We start from the raw sequence: 19,294 nt of genomic DNA on the forward strand, positions 1-19,294 counted from the left end.
GAAATTGACTATCTAGACCCGCGCCAGTCCGGCTTCCGGCCCGGTCACAGCACGGAGACGGCTTTGGTCGCGTTGGTGGATGATCTCTGGAGGGCGAAGGATGGGGGTTGCTCCTCCATACTAGTCCTATTAGATCTCTCAGCGGCTTTCGATACCATCGACCATGGTATCCTATTGCGTTGGCTGGAGGGGATGGGGGTGAGGGGCACCGTACTTCGGTGGTTCTCCTCCTTCCTCTCCGGTCGGATGCAATGTGTGTTGGTAGGGGAGCAGAGGTCGACCTTGAGGCCACTCAAGTGCGGGTGCCGCAGGGGTCAGTCCTCTCACCTCTCCTGTTCAACACATACATGAAACCGCTGGGCGAGATCATTCGAGGATTCGGGGTTGAGTATCATCTGTATGCCGATGATACTCAGCTATACATCTCTACCCCGAATCACCCCAACGAAGCCGTCGAGGTGATGTCCCGGTGTCTGGAAGCCGTCCGGGTCTGGATGGGAGACAACAGACTCAAGCTCAACCCTTCCAAGACTGAGTGGCTGTGGTTACCGGCGCCCCGCTTCAGCCAGTGGGTCCCATCTCTGGCCATTGGGGGTGAACAACTGCCCCCCGTGGATAGGGCACGCAATTTGGGCGTCCTCCTAGATACCTGGATGTCGCTGGACGACCATGTGACGGCCGTGGCTAGGGAGGCGTTCCACCAGGTTCGCCTGGTGCGCCAATTGCGCCCCCTACTGGAGCGGGATGCCCTTCGCACAGTCACTCATGCCCCCGTGACGTCCCGCCTTGATTACTGCAATGCTCTCTACATGGGGCTCCCCTTGAGATGCACCCGAAGGCTGCAGCTGGTCCAGAATGCAGCCGCGCGGACAATTATGGGGAGTACTAGGTACTCCCGTATAACACCGCTCCTGCGCGAGCTGCACTGGCTACCTGTGGCTTTTCGGGTGCGTTTCAAGGTGTTGATTATCACCTTTAAAGCGCTCCATGGCTCAGGACCTAGTTATTTGCGGGATCGCATCCTACCCCACACATCCCTGCGACCAATTCGCTCTCACAGAGAGGGACTCCTCCGGGTACCATCCGCTAAGCAATGCCGGTGGGTGGTGCCCAGGAGTAGGGCCTTCTCTGTGATGGGCCCAACCCTCTAGAACGACCTCCCCCCCGATATTAGAATTACTGCTGATCTCCGCTCCTTCCGTAAGAAACTCAAGACCCACCTGTTCCAATTAGCTGGCCTGGCCCAATCGCAATTACAATCATGATCTAATTCCGACCTTCCTGGCCGGTATTTTAAATTTTTAAATTCTGGGGTATTTTAATTGGTTTTAATTGGTTTTAATCATTAGTTAATTTATGACTATTGTACAGACTTGTGCTTAATTTGTTTGTCTGGGGTTTTATATTTTTGTTGTTTATTGTATATTTTATTTCTGTCTGTACACTGCCCCGAGTCCCCTCGGGGAGAGGGGGCGGTTTATAAATTTAATAAACTGAAACTGAACTAAACTGTGGCACTGCTGAGGTGTTATGGAAGATCAGGATGCTTCAATCACAGTCTTCAGCTCTTCTGTATTATTCAGTCTCATGTCCCTCAACTTTCTCTTGGCAATGCCCCATAGATTCTCTATGGGGTTCAGGTCAGGCGAGTTTGCTGGCCAATCAAGCACAGTAATCCCACGGTCATTGAACCAGGTTTTGGTGCTTTTGGCAGTGTGGGCAGGTGCCAAGTCCTGCTTGAAAATGAAGTCAGCATCCCCATAAAGCTCGTCTGCGGAAGGAAGCATGAAGTGCTCCAAAATCTCCTGGTAGACGGCTGCTTTGACCCTGGTCTTAATGAAGCACAATGGTCCAAAGTCTTGTTGCTCAGTGGTCCAAAGTCCTCTTTTCTGATGAGAGCAACTTTTGCCAAAAGCACCAAGAACTGGTTCAATGACCGTGGAATTACTGTGCTTGATTGGCCTTTCCATTCTTCCTCCATATTCTGGGTCCTTGGTTTCCAAATGAGATGTAAAAGTTGCTCTCATCAGAAAAGAGGACTTTGGACCACTGAGCAACAAGACTTTGGACCACTGTGCTTCATTAAGACCCGGGTCAAAGCAGCCGTCTACCAGGAGATTTCTTAAAGAAACAGAATGAGACTTTGAACATTGGACACTGGAGGAAACCAGAAGGAACTAAAGATAACTATTAAAGGAGATAAACACTTAAATTTGACTTACAGAATAGAAGAAAATATTTTAACATTCAGCATATGAAAGGATATGTTTGAATAATAGGCTCAGAAGTTAATTTTAGAAGTGTCTACCTATACAAGTGTTTTCAAAATGTTATGGAAGAGCAACAAACTTTACTGGACAAGACTGCAAGTGATCTGAAAGTGGATTTAAAAATGACAGACCACAAGAATAACATGGAAAAAGATGCCGCACTGGACATCAGCTGATCAGGAAGGGTATACAAATAACAAACCAGAAGAGTTTCCTTTTTTTCTGTACTTTTGATTTCTTTTCTTGTCATTCTTTTCTGTTTTAGTTTATATTAGTTTTATCTTTTTAATTGCATTTTTAAATAAAATTACTACCAAAAAAACAAATAATATTTTTTCCAATGTATTATTCTCTGCCTGAATTATAAAATTTGTGGATGTAGATTTGGCAACACATTTTCAAGTTGGATTGTAATTGGTAAAAGCTAATAGAAATATTTTCTGGAGAGTCCAGAAAATGTCACACCCAGGTATGATAGATAACTGATGTGGCTGGATAGACATTGGGGATGGCAGTGCAAGAATGGGAAATTCTTTAATTTGGACTTTAATTTTGGCTTGAGGGATGGACTCAGTGACCTAAATTGTCCCTTCCAACTTTGCAGAATACAAACATTTAGGGAATTTATATATTTAATAGCTAAATAAATAAATAAATAAATAAATCTTTTCCCATATCAAAGTTGTTGCAAAGGAATTTCTGCACAGAACTCTAAAATCTTTAGAGTACACAGGTTGTTTTGAGGAGATATTTTATCTCTTTTTGTCACTTTATGTGAATTTGAAGTGGGTTCTAAAATACTTCAATCTCCTACCATATGAATTGCAGGTAAAATTCAATCTGACACTGATAATTGGCAGTGGTTGTGATCTTATTTGTATTTCAGATTGAATCCCATTCCTATATATTAGAGTGAAAGAAATAGCAGGACTGGTTTATCCTAGCTTTTTTTATTAAGTGGGATTGATCATAGTTGATAGCTTTCAGATTAGATTATGGTAATGAGTTTACACTGAAGAATATTCAGTTCATCTAAAAAGCTACAGTTACTGGGACTTGATATATAGAACATATTATTCCAAGTTATTTTTCCTCAACATGAGAAGTTATATAGTGATTAAATAGTAAGTGCCAAATGTATTCATTCCCTTTTTTTTTTCAAAACTCAATGCAAAGCGTTGGTTTCATAAATTGTAATGCTAAATACCCAATTTTCTACATACAATTTAAGAATTAATATAGTTGACGTCCGGTTCCGGCGGCTGACGGCGACGGGCAACTTGTTGCTCGCTCCGGCTCCCCGGTGGGCTTCCCCACTTCTTGGGGGGCACAGGACGCCCCGCAGAGGCGTCCTGCCGGAGGTGCGGCACCACGGGGGATCCCTGAATCGGCGGCGGCCGGCAGGAGGTCCCCCGCCTCGTCCAAGGCACCGGGGAGCAGATCGGAGGACGCGTGGGCATCTTCGCTGAGAGGCTGTGCGGAGAAAAAGAAAACTGAAGGATGCGGCGGCGGAGTGGTGAGGCGTAGACTCCCTCCATCCCCATTACTAATTTAAAAACTCGTCAGTTGTGCAAACTTTTTTTTCGGTTTGATTTGGAGAGGCGCGGATGGAGGGGAGGGGGATTTCCCCCCCCCTCGGATAAGCGGCTGGAAACAAGTGTGCTCTCAGCCCCAAGGGAAGGAGGAGGGGGAGAGCCAAACCAAAGATGCCACACCCTAACTAAGTGGATTTTCGGACTTAAACCTATAAAATAATGAGACCTGGAAGCTTTGGGATTTTTGAACTTTGAAAACTTTATTTGTTGCCTCGAAACCTGAAGGTGGCAGGGCAAGATGGCACACTTCCGTTGTCTTTATGAAATGTGAACTTGACTCCACCTTCCAAACTTCAGGCTTCCGCTCTTTGTCTCCGTGCCACCTGGATAACTCTCTTGTTGATTGTTTGCCTTTGAGCTCCTTGGAGTGAAAAACTTTTGCTCATCTGCCAGGGTGATTAGAAAATCCCCCTCTGCCTGGACTCTGTCTCCTGGACTCTCTTGGCTGTTCTACCCCTCTGACTGATCCTTCCTTATACTGACTGGACTCTTTACTTCATAAACAATGGCATCTAAAAGACCACCTCCTGGAAAGCCAGGCTTTGCTGCCTCTGCCCCAACATCTGCAACCTCCAGTCCTAGCATACAATCAACGTTAACAGCCTTCAAGCAACCTAAATCTACGGACCTGGAGTTTCATCAAATGTTTCAACAAATTCTACAGGGACAAGAGGAAATAAAGAGACAACTGAAGGAGATGAAAGAAGAAATTAAAGAGAACCAGGATAAAATTAATAAGAACTCACAGAGACTGGATCTTTTGGAGGATGGGGCGGCTGAGATGAGGGGGGGGGGATAGAGGGTGTGCAGAAGGGAAACAAAGAACTCGACACCCAACAAATGAAAATAGAGTTTGAGAGAATGTCTTTTTATCTTAGATTTCAAAACATGATGGAGACAGATGATGAAAACATAAGGGACATCATGACAAACATTTTGGCTGAGTATATTCAGAAGGAGAAACAACAGATGGGGTGGGAAATAGACCTGGCTTATAGAGTAAACTCAGCTTATGCTAGAACACACAATGTTCCCAGGGAGGTACACATTAAATTTCTTAGGAAAAGTACAAGAGATGAAATCCTGAATGCACAAAGGGGGCAAGCCTTGACATATAAAGATAAGGAGATAACCATCCTGAAACAGATCCCCAAGAAAGTGAGGGAAAAAAGAAAGCACTATTCGCAATTGGCGAATAAATTATACCAGAAGGGGGTGTGGTTTAGATGGTTGATGCCTGAAGGTATGTTAATATTCTGGGAGGAGACAAGAGTTAGGATTAATACACCCATAGAGGCGCAGGCCTTTATGGAGAAAAATAAACTGCTCCTAGAAAAACCAGATGACTCTTCAACAAACATACAAGACACGGGAGGGGCCGGAGCTCTGCCAGCGGGGGGAGATGGGGCGACAACAAGAAAGCTCAGATCACACAAATGAGTAAGAAAAGCCATCTGATATAAACTGATCGAAATTACCAATTGAATTTACCACACTGACTACATGTTATTACTTAATATTGAATTTTATGCAAATGTATACTATGAGTTTGGAGGGGGGGTGCATCTACCGTATTTCGCAGCTGCCAAAATTTGTAACTTTTCCCTTACCTTTCCCCTTTGTAAAATATAAAAAAAACCAATAAAACTTTGTTTTAAAAAAAAAGAATTAATATTGTTAAAAACCAACAAAGTTTAGAACAATATAATCAACTCAGAAATGCTGTATTCTGTAGGATTTTAAAATGTGCAATGTGTTCTGGATATGGCATTCTGAACAACACAGTTTATTTCAGGGTTTCAATTATCCCAGGATATCTCAGTTTACTTTTCAAATGATTTACATCTGTAAATTGAAGAACCCCACTAAGAATATCCAGAAGGAGAAAAGAATATTTGGGACTTTTCTGGAACAGTCTATTCCCAAATGAGTGAGCTTTGCACATCATAATTAATGCCTCTATAACAATTTATATTGTAAAAAATAATCCTAACATACAGTTGTCAGTCCCAAATAATGATCACACCTTTATTCAGATGTGCATATAATAACGTCCAGCAAAACAGCAACAAAAGTCACGAAGTCTCCATACTAAGGTAGTTTATTCAATACATATTATACCTTTCATTGCTACTCCCTTTCAAGATAAGTAGTTTCTTCACAGCATGGAAAATGAGAAGGAAATCGTAAACACATGAGATAAGAAGAAAGGAAATAGAGTGGAATCTAATTTATACCAACACGGTTTGCTTTACTGCTATATGTCTCTATTCCTACCAACCTTCCTTGCTTCTACCACAGCTTCATACACTTTCCTCTTTAAAATGCTCACTTCTTTCTCTTTGGGGGTCTCATCAATTGTATGCCACCCTCCACAGGTTTTTTGTTCTCCTTGCTTTGAAGAAACTCATCCTTCACATATCATTTTTTACCATTTGTTGCTCAATCATTTTGTCTGCATGCCTGACCCACACCAACAAATGTCTTTCATATTGATCACTCAAGTTTATATTCAAACCACGTTCATTTATCAGCCACTCTCCACCCTCTTTGTTAACTTAATTTTTAGATTCATATTCCACGCTGCATACAATCTTTCCAACATTCGCTGCAAGTTATTGCGGCTCTCGTCCAACAATAAAGCATAATTTGCATTCACAGCTCCAACAACACAGCTCTAATGTCCCTACAGTTCCTTAAACATTAAACATAATTAGATTAAACAATCAAGTGGTCATCAGAAATCCTAGTCTTATTCCCTTCACAAACCCAAAATAAGCATTCCATTTATTCCCATAACAACTACTTATCAAATAATGCTCTTGAAGATTTATTATTTCCTTGTGCTTTGGGCTGGGCATTAGAGGAACCTTTTTTTTTTAAAGGTTTAATTGCGCAGAGTGGCCTGAGTGTGACTATGCCTTTTTCTTTCATGTTTTCATCTTTTTTGGTATATTGAATTGAATGACAGATTAGTTACCCAAGTCACACTACCAATTGGGCACCATATAAATCTGTATTTTTTTTCATTTACTTCTACTATTTTTCTTTTTACATTGAGGAACAATAATTCCTCCAGCTGTCAGACTTCATACAAATGTTAAACCAGTCACACTGCTACTCTATAAGCAAATCATATCCATATTTAACATTATATTATCCACCCCTGCAGCCTTATTACTTTTCAATATTCTCACGTCTTATGACTTTCATCTTCTTTTTTCTTGGATACTAACATTTACAGCATTCATTTCAGTTCCAGTCTTTGATGTATATCAGTGCCATGCTAACCTCTAAAATATTGCTTCCAACATTCCCTCACTTCAATATCATCACCAGTGATTTCATCATTTTAATTTTTGATTTTGTTCATTCTCTTGGATGCTCCTTGTTCAACCCTTTTCACTTCCCAAACTCTTTATTATTTCCATCAAAATTCTGTGATTTTCTCACTCTTAAGTGTAACCATTCCTCTCAATAAATTCTCTGCAGTTATCTTTTTCTCTTTGCATACATGGTATATCTTTTTCTCGTCCTCATTTTTGCTGTTGCCATTCTGTATACATATTTTTCTCATCTGCAGACTCTTTCAGTTCATCATACTACCAAGCGTCTTTTTAATGCTCCCTATTAGCATAATTTCACATTTCTATGGCACTCTGTAACATAAATCTTTTCTGTCACAAGCAATTTCAGTATCACCTTTCATTACATTACCGTTGCCATATTATTTTTATTCTTTTTTTCTTACTTGTCTTGTATGCACTATTTTTTCCTTCTTTACCTTTCTTTTTCTTTCTTTCTTTTTCTCTCTCCCTTTCTCCCTTCCTTCTTTTTCTTCCTTCCTTCCTCTCTTTCTCTCTCCCTATTTCTCGGTCTTTCTTTCTTTTCACAGTTTGACCATTAAAACTTTCAAATAATCTTCCCAACATTATGTACCTCTTATTGTCCTTATGTCCCGTATCATTCGGTCTTTCAATATTGTTTATAAGTCATTATTTTGCTTTCTTTTCTTTTTCATATCTTTGCCCACTGGATGGCACTGTTTCACAGAAGGGACCTGGCGCATGGGACACTGTTAGATCTGATGGGATGGATGGATACAGTGGGGTATAGGCAGTTCTGCCAATAACCAGGTCTTTTATCATGCAGCACTTTAGGTTTATAGATTTATAGGCAACCACAGCACCTTAAAATAATATGTTCTATTTAGAGAGCCCCAATTAATTCTGACTAGATGAAGTTTTTGCACACTTTCCAAAGCCAACTACATTACAGTACGAGGAAAGTTACTGCAACATGATCTCTTTTCTCCAGAAAAGACTACATCTACTGTGCTAGTATAAACTATTGAAATGTACTTCTAGTTTCTGTTGCCAGTTGAGCATCCAGATGAAATTAGCTTATAATGACACTTCGTATTGATTGTAAGAATGAATATGGAATATGTGTACTTATGCATGAAGTATTACACTTGTTGATTTCTTATGACAATGGGACAGATTCTTTTTTTAATTGCAGGGTGGCCCATTTGTTGAAATCTTCAGTGCTCAAGGCAAGAACACTGGGACCAAATGGAAAATTTCTGGCAATCCTTCAGTAATAGGGAAAGTATGTTTTGGAAAGAAATGGTAAAAGTTTGATTATAAAGTATAGGGCTTATTTTTTTTCTTTAAAAAACATGAAAATTTTGAGTAAAAATATCATTCTTTTTATCAGAGCAGAATAACTGAGAACAGGAATTACTCTGATGCCTACATGTAGATAAAATGTGCTAGGTTTTTGTGTATTTAAGATCTCCATAGTTTTTGTTTCTGTAAGTTTTGAATATATTTTGGCCGGGGGGGGGGAAATATTTATTTATTTTTATTTGATAAATTTATATAGCCACCCATCTCATATACATTATATGACACTGTGCAGCATTACAAGATAAGGATATTTATTTGTGTCTTTAGGTTTTCTACATAATAAAACTCTTTTAGTCTATTAAAAAAATGAACATCCTAGTTAGGAAATATATTTATTAGGACTAAATAAAAAGCACAAGTTTGGGGGTACCCTGTTTCCCTGAAAATAAAACCTTGCCGGATAATAAGCCCAATTGGGCTTTTGAGCGCATGCGCTAAAATAAGCCCTCCCCCAAAATACCCCCACCCCCCCGAAAATATTACAACGCAGTAGCAGCCATGAGGTGACCACGCTTGCCACCTCCTGCACCTCAAAAATAATAAGACCTCCCCGAAAATAAGGCAAAACGCTTATTTTGGGGGTCAAAAGAAAATAAGACACTGTTTTATTTTTCGGGAAACACGGTACGTTTTCGAGATATCAGGTATGTTTCACAAAATAAGAGATACAAAGGAGAAGGATGGAAGGAAAGTAATTATTGATGTTGTCATGAAACCTACATGGTCAGCATCTTAAATAGATTATTTACCCCTAAATATTAAGTTTTAGTTTCATTTACTTAAACTAATTGCATGAAACTGTTCAGGCTTTTCTTGTGTGGATAAAATGGTGAAGCAAGCAACTGTTTTAATATGGCAGGTTGCTGTCAAGACAGAAAAACCAATAAAATGAACATGGTAAAAGTTAGTGAAATGAAGGATGATGTTTTGACATAGTAAGCAGAAGATGGCCCTGATATCCTAACTGCAAAGCCATTTTTCACAAGAAAGTGTTATTTTCACTTGATCCTGTTTGCATTTTCAAAAGTATGCTATACTGGATAGTGAATTTAACATATATTATCTCCTGACATCAGAGTACAGTCTTACCATCGATTCCATTTTGATACTCCAGCTTTCCACTTGTATTAGACATATAAAATACCATATAAGAGTAGTGGCAATTCCTGACCTAAACCAAACATTGCTGACCTTAAAAGTTACAAAGTATGAGTGTGGTTAATCATTTCTGCAATAAGCAAATAGGCATTGTGACTAAAAAATCTTGCAGATTATGGTATTTACTCATCTGCGTGAGATATTTCATGATGACACACTTTTTTAAAAAAGGGTTTTTTTACAAACATATCAATGCGTGAACAGTGTGGCACCTGGGTGTCATACATTCTAATACAAGTAAAACATAGCATTAGTCATAGTTATTACTTTCAACCAACTTACATATTTCTAATGCTAATACATACTTATCTAAAGTTGCAATCTGTCATTATTCGATTATTTCATATTTACTCTTATCATTGTTCTTATTTTATTATATAAAAGCGTATACACTAATATTCCCATTTTCTCTTATTTCTGTCTCTTATTCTAATTTTTAATCATGTGATGATGACGACATTTTTGTTGGTTTGTTAGGAATATGATAAGGAAGTGAAAGGTTTTGTTTTTCTGCTGGAAGGAAGCGGTCAAACCAACAAGATGCAGCTTCCGAAAGAAACTAAGCAAACTCGTAAGTGTAAAAATATTATACAATGCCATAAAACATATTAGATTGTATGATGTTTTCAGAGCAAGTGGTGTGCAAAGTATATTAATGGGAACCAAACATCCCTGTATGAAGGTTCAAAGCAGCCTTGCCCTTCCGAAGACTCATGAGGCTATTCCCCAGTTGTATGTTTCACCAAATTCAATGGTGAAAAGAGTAAGGTTCTACATTTAGGCAACAAAAAAAATGCACAGGTACAGTATAGGTGGTACCTTGTTCAATAGTAGTAACTGTGAAAGGGATCTTGGAGTCCTAGTGGACAACCATTTACATATGAACCAGCAGTGTGCAGAAGCTGCCAAAAAAGCCAACACAGTTCTAGGCTGCATAAACAGAGGGATAGAATCAAGATCACGTGAGGTGTTAATACCACTTTAATGCCTTGGTAAGGCCACACTTGGAATACTGCATTCAGTTTTGGTCACCACGATGTAGAAAAGATGTGGAGACTCTAGAAAGAGTGCAGAGAAGAGCAACAAAGATGATTAGGGGACTGGAGACTAAAACATATGAAGAACAGTTGCAGGAACTGGATATGTCTAGTTTAATGAAAAGAAGGACTAGGGGAGACATGATAGCAGTGTTCCAATATCTCAGGGGTTGCCACAAAGAAGAGGGAATCAAACTATTCTCCAAGGCACCTGATGGTAGAACAAGAAGCAATGGGTTGAAACTAATCAAGGAGAGAAGCAATTTAGAACTGAGGAGAAATTTCCTGACAGTTAGAACAATTAATCAATGGGACAACCTGCCTCCAGAAGTTGTGAATGCCCCAACACTGGAAGTCTTTAAGAAGATGTTGGATAGCCATTTGTCTGAAACGGTATAGGGTTTCCTGCCTAGGCAGGTGGTTGGACTAGAAGACCTTCAAGGTCACTTCCAACTCTGCTATTGTATCACATAAATGAATTGACTGTTCACGCACACAAAGTGGAAGGTAGCTACACAATCATTCCAAAGGTCGTTGTTGTGTCAAATGCTTATTGGAAAGATATTTTGATTACACCAAGGGGTTTGTGAAGCAGCTGTTTCTAGTGCTAAGCACAGCCCTAGCTGTTAATTAAGTTAGCATTGGATAAGCTGAATAATAGTTGGCTAGCTACAGTTTTAGTTGTATTTCTTCAGCACTAAAGTAAAACCAAATAGGGTGAGTCTTTCTAGACCATGTTGAGTCTTCCCTGAATCTTAGGGGTGGTTTGGCAATTTCCAGTTTCTGTGGAATTTTTAAGTTTTGAATTGGTACAACTCTAATATATATCATTTTTTATTGTCAAAGAGTTTTTCATTTTTTTTCTTTGAATACTTTTCCAGGGATTGTTAAGTTGGTAAGGCAAACAATGAAGTAATATCATCCCAAAGATGTAGTTAAATGTGATGAATATTCTTTCAATTTCACCCAACAGCATCTATTATTTTCATCAACAAGAAGCAAAAAATATTTTATACCTGTTAGATGACTCCGGCTCGCTTCATTTGTAGGGATATTCTAATACTACGTAACATTTCATAAACTTGCATTCTCAATTAGATGCAATAACTAAACTCTTTGGGAGCTACCCTTGGTATTTCCATTTGTCATATAATCTATCAAGCATTACCTACCTTTTATATCCATAAATGATGGAAGCCTGCTGCTAAATCAGTATGTATATGCTGAAGACTTGAAGTTCTCCAAGGCCATAAAAACATTAGAAAGCAAACAATTGTTCTTTTGTTAAAACCTCAAACACTACTGAAGCCGAAGGTTCATATACTGCCCTTCCAAATACAAGAAGAGAAGAAATTTTCATAACAAAACAATAATATAGTTTAAGGCTTGACATTTAGCAACCATTGTGCAGAAAGACTTCTCCATAAATTATAAGGATTAGGCCATCCTTTAAAAGGGTATTCTTACTACACAACTACCAAAATGTTTTCTGTAGCAAAGCTTTTTCTTCAGCTTCTGTATCAAATTTAAATCTTTCTTCAATCTCCTTTTACGCTTAATCAGTGAACCATCAGTAAACCAAAAAGGGAAAGATGTTTAAGTTACATTGTAAATAGATGTAGATTCTAATAGTTCTCTATTAAACAAGTTGCTTATATCTAATCACCAACACCATATTGTTTTTCATTACTGTGCAGTGACCTGATTTACATGCTTTCTGACTTTTTGTGCCTTATTTATGACAAGGTTTTCTCAAATGCAAAACAATCCCAAGGCTAATTTACTATCCCACTACAGAGACACAGACTTATTCAGTTTTGATTACTGCTGCATTTAGCTTGTAATTTCTCAGATCTAAAAACATTTATAGAAGCCTTTTTCCATTTCTTTCCAGTGATCACTACTGTCTGCCACTTCTTGGTGGATGTTAATCTAATTGTACTTACCTTAAAATGGCTTTTGGTTATTTCAGCTGATATATTAATATTTTTTTTCTCCTACCATTGGATCTTCAAAAGGCTTTCCTTTATTTTTCTGCCTTTTATGTTGATTACAAACCTGTCATTGTGTCAAAAGGCATTGACTAAAATTCACTGTTGAGGATCTTTTGAGTTATATGACGGAACCTTTCCATAATGCCTACCAAAATTTGCATATATTTTCAAAATGAATAATATTGAAACGCAGCATTCCTGCAAGGTGTGCAGTATATTCTAGCCTTTGACAAAAAAAAATTCTTCAATGTAGTTTGGAACTGCAGTGTCTTAAAAAAAAAACTTCAAAAGAATTATATATTGTTAGGACTTCCTCCCCACACAGTGTAACAAGAAATATTTCTTGAGTCCTACAATTTCTTAGATAAATCCACTATCCTACTTGCAGCCAAATGCAAATGAAGCATCTGTTCCCAGCATTTCCCATTCTGGGATAAATTCCCTTGAATTACAAGTGGAAAATAAGGCCTTGAAGTGTATATACTCATAGGTACAGCTTCACTAATTCACCATTAGAATCCAGACAAGCCTCTGATACCCTGTAAGTGCTGGCCACTTACTTAAACCAGGTTGTACAAAAACACGAGAAAGGTTGGAGAACAAGCAAAAGTGGTAGAAAGAAATTTTAAAAGCTGCTTCAAACTCATTGTGTTAAGTTTTTGTTAAAGGCACAATATAGCATTCTCAGAAAAATGGCTGCCCTGGGAGACTTTTGCTTCCTTGCAAGATTGGTTTCATAAGGGGCATGACCGGTCACAAAACATTTGTTTGCTATTAGGACTTCAGTTCCTAATTAGGACTTTAGCTCCCAGGCTTCTTCCTAACCATTTATTTTTGTCTTTCTTGGCTAGTTGGGTACTTTTCTGAACAAAACATTGAGCTGCATTCCCAAACAAACAGTAAATTATTTGCTTTAGAAGAAAAGTGGGGCATTTCGAAAGAGGATAGTTTAGGGATGCACGTGATCTGCGTTTATGAATGACATATCCCTTCCTGTACAGGTACTCCTTGCTTAACAACCATAATTGGGACTGGGATCTCAGTTGTTGAACAAAGCGGTCATTGAGCAAGAGGCCCACATGCTTCCCTCAACAACTCCAATCCCAGCACTCCCAGTTGCAGTCATTAATCAGTCTCCCAGGTTGTTAAACATAAGACCTATCTGCCAAAGGATTTCAGCTCTGCTTGAAATCCTTGCAGCAGGCAGCTCTTTGAGAGCGAAAGGGCTGCCTGTCTGATTGGTTTAAGCTCTGTACAGAGCTAAAGTCTTCCCAGCAAGCATCCCCTATCCTCTGAAATGTTCCTACAGCCCCCGGAAAGGGTTTCCCCTCCTTGCATGGAAAGAAAATCCTTCATGGGACTGCAAGAATGGGGCTGAAATCCAGATTAAAAAGTAAACTGAGAGAATTCTAAGAATTCAGATGGAAGAACTCTTTCTGTCTGATAGTCATATCATTGGTGGCTATGACAGCACTATTTTAGTTGCAACAGTAAGTCAATATGTAACTTCACATACAATAGTTTTCAGTAAATAGTCTTTTTTTTCACCGTACTGAACAGTCTTTTAAAATAACCCTAACCCTATGTCTGATTGCATTTTGCCAAGGGCCATTTAAATTCATTTAGAAATAATTATACAAATATAGAGAGATACCGTATTTTTCGGAGTATAAGATGCACCAGAGTATAAGATGCACCAAGGTTTTGAAGAGGCAAATTCAAAGTTTTTCTCTCAAAAACAGCCTGTTTTTCACAAAAACGGGCCCATTTTTTTTTAAAAAAAGCATGAATAGTCTTTAGGAGACTTATAAAGTGCTCCTAGGGATGCCCCCCCCCCCAAATGAGCAAAAAACGGGCCCGTTTTTTGTCCAAAAAATTGCATGCATAGCCTTTAGGAGGCTTCCAGAGTGCTCCTGGGGGCTGGGGGGGGGGCAAAATTGAGCAAAAAAAGGCCCGTTTTTCACTCATTTCTGCCCTCCCCGGCCCCCAGGAACACTCTGAAAGCCTCCTAAAGGCTATGCACGGCCATTTTGATGAAGGGGCGGGGTTTCGGGAGGCATAAAATACTGTATTCAGTGTATAACATGCACCCAGATTTTCAGGCTCTTTTTTGGGGAAAAATGTGCATCTTATACTCCGAAAAATATGGTATTTAAAATCATGGTCAAGTCTGGCTGCCGTTCTTTAGAGAAGGCTCTAACATGGTCGCTGCCATAAAAATAGAGGTCGTCCTCAACTTACAACAGTTCATTTAGTGACAGTTCAAAGTTACAACGGCACTGAAAAAAGTAACGTATTATTATTATTTTTCACACTTACAATCGTTGCAGCATTCCTATGGTCAAATGATCAAAATTCAGATGCTTGACAACTGACTCATATTTATGATGGTTGCAATGTCCTGGGGTGATGTGATCCAGACAGTAACTTAATAACTGTAGTGATTCACTTAACAAATGTGGCAAGAAAAGTCGTAAAATGGAACAAAACTCACTCAACAAATGTTTCACTTAGTAACTGAAATGTTGGGCTCGATTGTGGTCGTAAGTCAAGGACTACCTGTAGTTGTTTAACCTGGTGATTAGAACTATTTTTTTTCCGTTGCTGTTCTCATACTAAATATTGTTAATTCAAACTGAATAAATTGAAATTCTATAGTGTGATGGTGAACCTATGACACGTGTGCCAGAGGTGGCACGCAGAGCCCTCTCTGCTGGCATGCGCACCGTTGCCCCGGTCAGATCTCCATGGTTTTTCTTTCATGAGCTTCTGTTTCCCTGCGAACAGAAGCTAACAAAAGAAAATGATCTTACCTCTTGCCGCCCTGCTGGTGTTGGGATCTCCCACCTCCCACCGGCCAGCTGGTCTTCGGATCTCTGCTGCACGTGTGCACATGTCCATGCAAGCATGTTTGCACGTCTGTGCATGCATGCATGTCCGTACAGGCATGCGTGCATGTCCACACATGCACATGTTCAGTTTGGGCATGAACGCCAGAGGTGTTATTCAGCATGTTCTGACCAGTTCTGGAGAACCGGTAGCGGAAATTTTGAGTAGTTCGGAGAACCGGTAAATTCCACCTCTGACTGGCCCCGTCCCCATCTATTCTCTGCCTCCCAAGTCCCAGCTGATTGGGAGGAAATGGGATTTTGCAGTAATCTTCCACTGGAGTGGGCTGGGAATTGAGATTTTACTGTATCCTTCCCCTGCCACACCCACCAAGCCACCCACCAAGCCACGCCACGCCCACAGAACCAGTAGTAACATTTTTTTGAATCCCACCACTGATGTGCACGCGCAGTTTGGGCACTCCGTGCCTAAAAGGTTCACCATCACTGTGCTATGCTATAGTTCCCTAATTCCTTTGATTCGCGAAAGTGGTAAATAGAAGATCTTTTGGGAGACTTACTTGACCCATTGATTAACCAAAGCAGGCAGGCAGGCAGGCAGATAAGTATCTAGAGCGTCAATTCCATTAAAGTTTACAATGAGGTGGTCTTAGAAAATTAAGAGGATTTTCTTTCAGGATTGGCAGTTTCTATTTAGATTTCATACGAGTGTTAAAGCAGCCTCAAGGGCAATACATTCAGATTTTATTCAGGTTTTGTTCCTGAAAGCCATTTTCACTTTTGAGTGGGTTTTGATTTTACAAGAACCTTTGCTGTTAAATTCCCAATTTAAATTACCCATTTCATTTCGAACATTCGGATTAAATTAAACCCTTACTTGTCCACAGTTTTTCTAAACTCAATTCTGCTGGGGTATTAATTGCTTTAAGTGGTTCAACTAAAGTGTATGTTGGTCATCTGTAGGCTCAATTATTACGCATTTTTGCAAGAATTTGTGTCACAATGTTAAGACATTAATTAATTTTGTGTCCTTGTAGAATATATTTTGAATATGCACTCTTGTCAACACAGTGGAAAACTAAATAAAATAATTAGATTCCATGTTTTGTTCTAGTTCTACTCGGAGCACAATTTGTTTTTAAGAACATATTTCAAAAATAATTAAATTCTATTTTTTTTAATAATAGATACATTTTGACAAATATGAAAGTAATACATGAATATTCATGTTATTCTTAATTTATTTCTTTTATTTTTCTGTAGTTGGACTGATCCAGCAATTTTTGGTTCTTCAAATTTACGTACCACTGGGACAAGATTTCTCGGCCGAGTTACTGTAAGATAATATTGAATTTTATTATTATGTTTGATGCTCTGTAGATAGTAAGCAAATGAGTTAATCCTGGCTGCTGTTAATTATATGTAACAGCTTTTAGGTTAAAGAGTAATACATAATCAAACTGATATAGAATAATTAAGCTTATTTGGTTGTTTTAAGATGATTTTAAGCATTTTATATCTTTTAGAAGATTTAAGCATATTTGTAATAATGAAAATACTGCATGTTAATAAATTTATTATTATTATAAATAGTAATAAGGTGAAGTTCCTGATTTTAGGAACAGACTTTAAATAATTACTTTTGACACTTTAAAGGGGTGAGATAAATTTATTCTTCTTCAGCCTTGATTTATTTATTCAGTTGTTTTGGTTTGAAAGTGCCTGGAAAACCCAGTGCCAACGCAGGAGCAATAGCACTTAGACTTATATATCACTTCACAGTGCTTTTACAGCCCTTTTTAAGCAGTTTACAAAGTCAACAGATTGCCCCCAACTATCTGGGTCCTCATTTTACCCACCTCAGAAGGATGGAAGGTTGAGACAACCTTAAGCCAATCAGGATCAAACTCCTGGCAGTCGGCAGAATTAGCCTTGCAATATTGCATTCTAGCCACTACACCGCCATGGTAGTCTTTGACTTACAACCATTCATTTAGTGACTGTTAGGGGTTAGGGCAGCACTGAAAAAAGTGACATGAACATTTCTCACATTTGTAACCATTGCAGCATCCCTATGGCCGCAAGATCAAAATTTAGACGTTTGGAAACGGGCTCATATTTACGACGGTTGCAGTGTCCCAGGGCCGTGTGATCACCTTCTGCAGACTTCTGATAAGCAAAGTCAATAGGGAAGCCAGATTCACTTAACAACCATGTTCCTAAGTTGACAACTGTAGTGGTTCACTTAATAACTGTGGCAAGAAAGGGCAAAAAATGGGAAAAGGCTCATTTAACCGCTATCTTAGCAACAAAAAATTTGGGCTCAATTGTGGTCATAATTGGTGGCCCTGTAGATTATGTCATCCCCACTAGGGATTTATGTCATCCCCACCGGACCAGGAAATGAATTCCACAGTTGACTACAATTATTTTTATTGAGATTGGCTAGCATAACAGACTCTTGCAAGTTTGGTTGTATCCTCCTCCTCCTCCTAGTTCAGGAAATGGGGGGGCTTAAAAGTCTTCAGCCCTATCTATCTATCATCTATCATCTATCTATCTATCTATCTATCTATCTATCTATCTATCTATCTATCTATCTATCTATTTTAAAGGTCGTCCATCATATCTTAAGGTAACTTATGGTCACGTTCCTTCCTCTACAATTTGGATGGTGAAAAACCCAAGTAAAATCATGTTTCGGTGTTATGTTTTTTTTATTGCTATATAAACCTTGTTTTTAGATTAGGAGTTTGACGGTTTATTCGTTTTATTAGCCTTGAGCTTTTTCAAGAAAAGGCAGTGAGATGCATTTTAAATAAATATCTTCAACTGCTTCTATAGAAACCCGGAGACTCTACAGTAACATTTAATGGGTTATATTTCTCCCTCTTTTTTTTTCTTCCCTTATGTCTGCTTAGAATACTGAACATAAACCATAAAAATAACCACGTATTTCTGCCACCAAGTAAACTGATACGAAAGGATTTTGTAATGCTGAAATAATGTAGTTATAAAGTGTTGTTATAAAAGAAAAAGTATAATCCATTATTGATAAAATGTTAAAGATCGCATTTGGGTGCTTTTAATCTTGTGCACCTACACTCAAGTGTTTTGTGTTCTTAAATCTCATTTATTTCTATATAGTGTAGACCATGATCTTGTCCCAGCATATCATTGCCATACAGGAAATAGCTGAAAAGAATTCACAGGTTGTTCCTAGCATTTGTCTGGCTTGGTTGGAACGTCCTGTACTTTGTCCCGTACTTGCTGCAATTCACATAGAAAAGTGATACATGCATGAAGCAAAGAAGAATTTTGCTTTTCAGCAAGCTTGTCACAGAGCCTCATCATTGGAAGCTTCCAAGAAGAGACTAGACTGCCACCTGTCAGAAATGGTGTAGGGTCTCCTGCTTGGGTGGGGGGCTGGACTAGATGACCTACAAAGTCCCTTCCAACCACTGGTGTGATTCAACTGGTCTAACAACCGGTTTGCTGAGCACGTGCTTTGCACACGCGTGCTCGCTTCGCTCGCGCACGCACCAAACGGGCCCTTTGCTCGTGTGCAGTGATTTTAAACAAAGCTAAAAGGCTTACCTTCTACTGCAGCCCTGGTGAGTAAAACAGCTGAGGCACAGCAATCCGCTCTGCTGCGCCTGTCAACTGGGCTAAAAAAAGGGAATATAGGTCGGTATAGCAC

The 19,294-nt window shown here is 39.1% G+C and overlaps 1 protein-coding gene across 3 annotated transcripts in view; it reads left to right on the plus strand.

Moving 5' to 3' along the window:
• CFAP20DC (CFAP20 domain containing) overlaps window positions 1-19,294 on the plus strand; it is a 195,087-nt gene that overhangs the window by 15,995 nt on the left and 159,798 nt on the right. For all 3 annotated transcript variants that reach the window (XM_081932690.1, XM_081932691.1, XM_081932692.1), the window contains exons 3-5: window positions 8,387-8,476; window positions 10,192-10,285; window positions 16,858-16,930. In XM_081932690.1, coding sequence (XP_081788816.1) covers window positions 8,387-8,476; window positions 10,192-10,285; window positions 16,858-16,930 — 257 coding nt within the window. The remainder of the gene's footprint in view (window positions 1-8,386; window positions 8,477-10,191; window positions 10,286-16,857; window positions 16,931-19,294) is intronic.

Source organism: Natrix helvetica, assembly GCF_964273705.1.
Source record: "Natrix helvetica genome assembly, chromosome: 1".
Lineage (NCBI taxonomy): Eukaryota > Metazoa > Chordata > Lepidosauria > Squamata > Natricidae > Natrix > Natrix helvetica.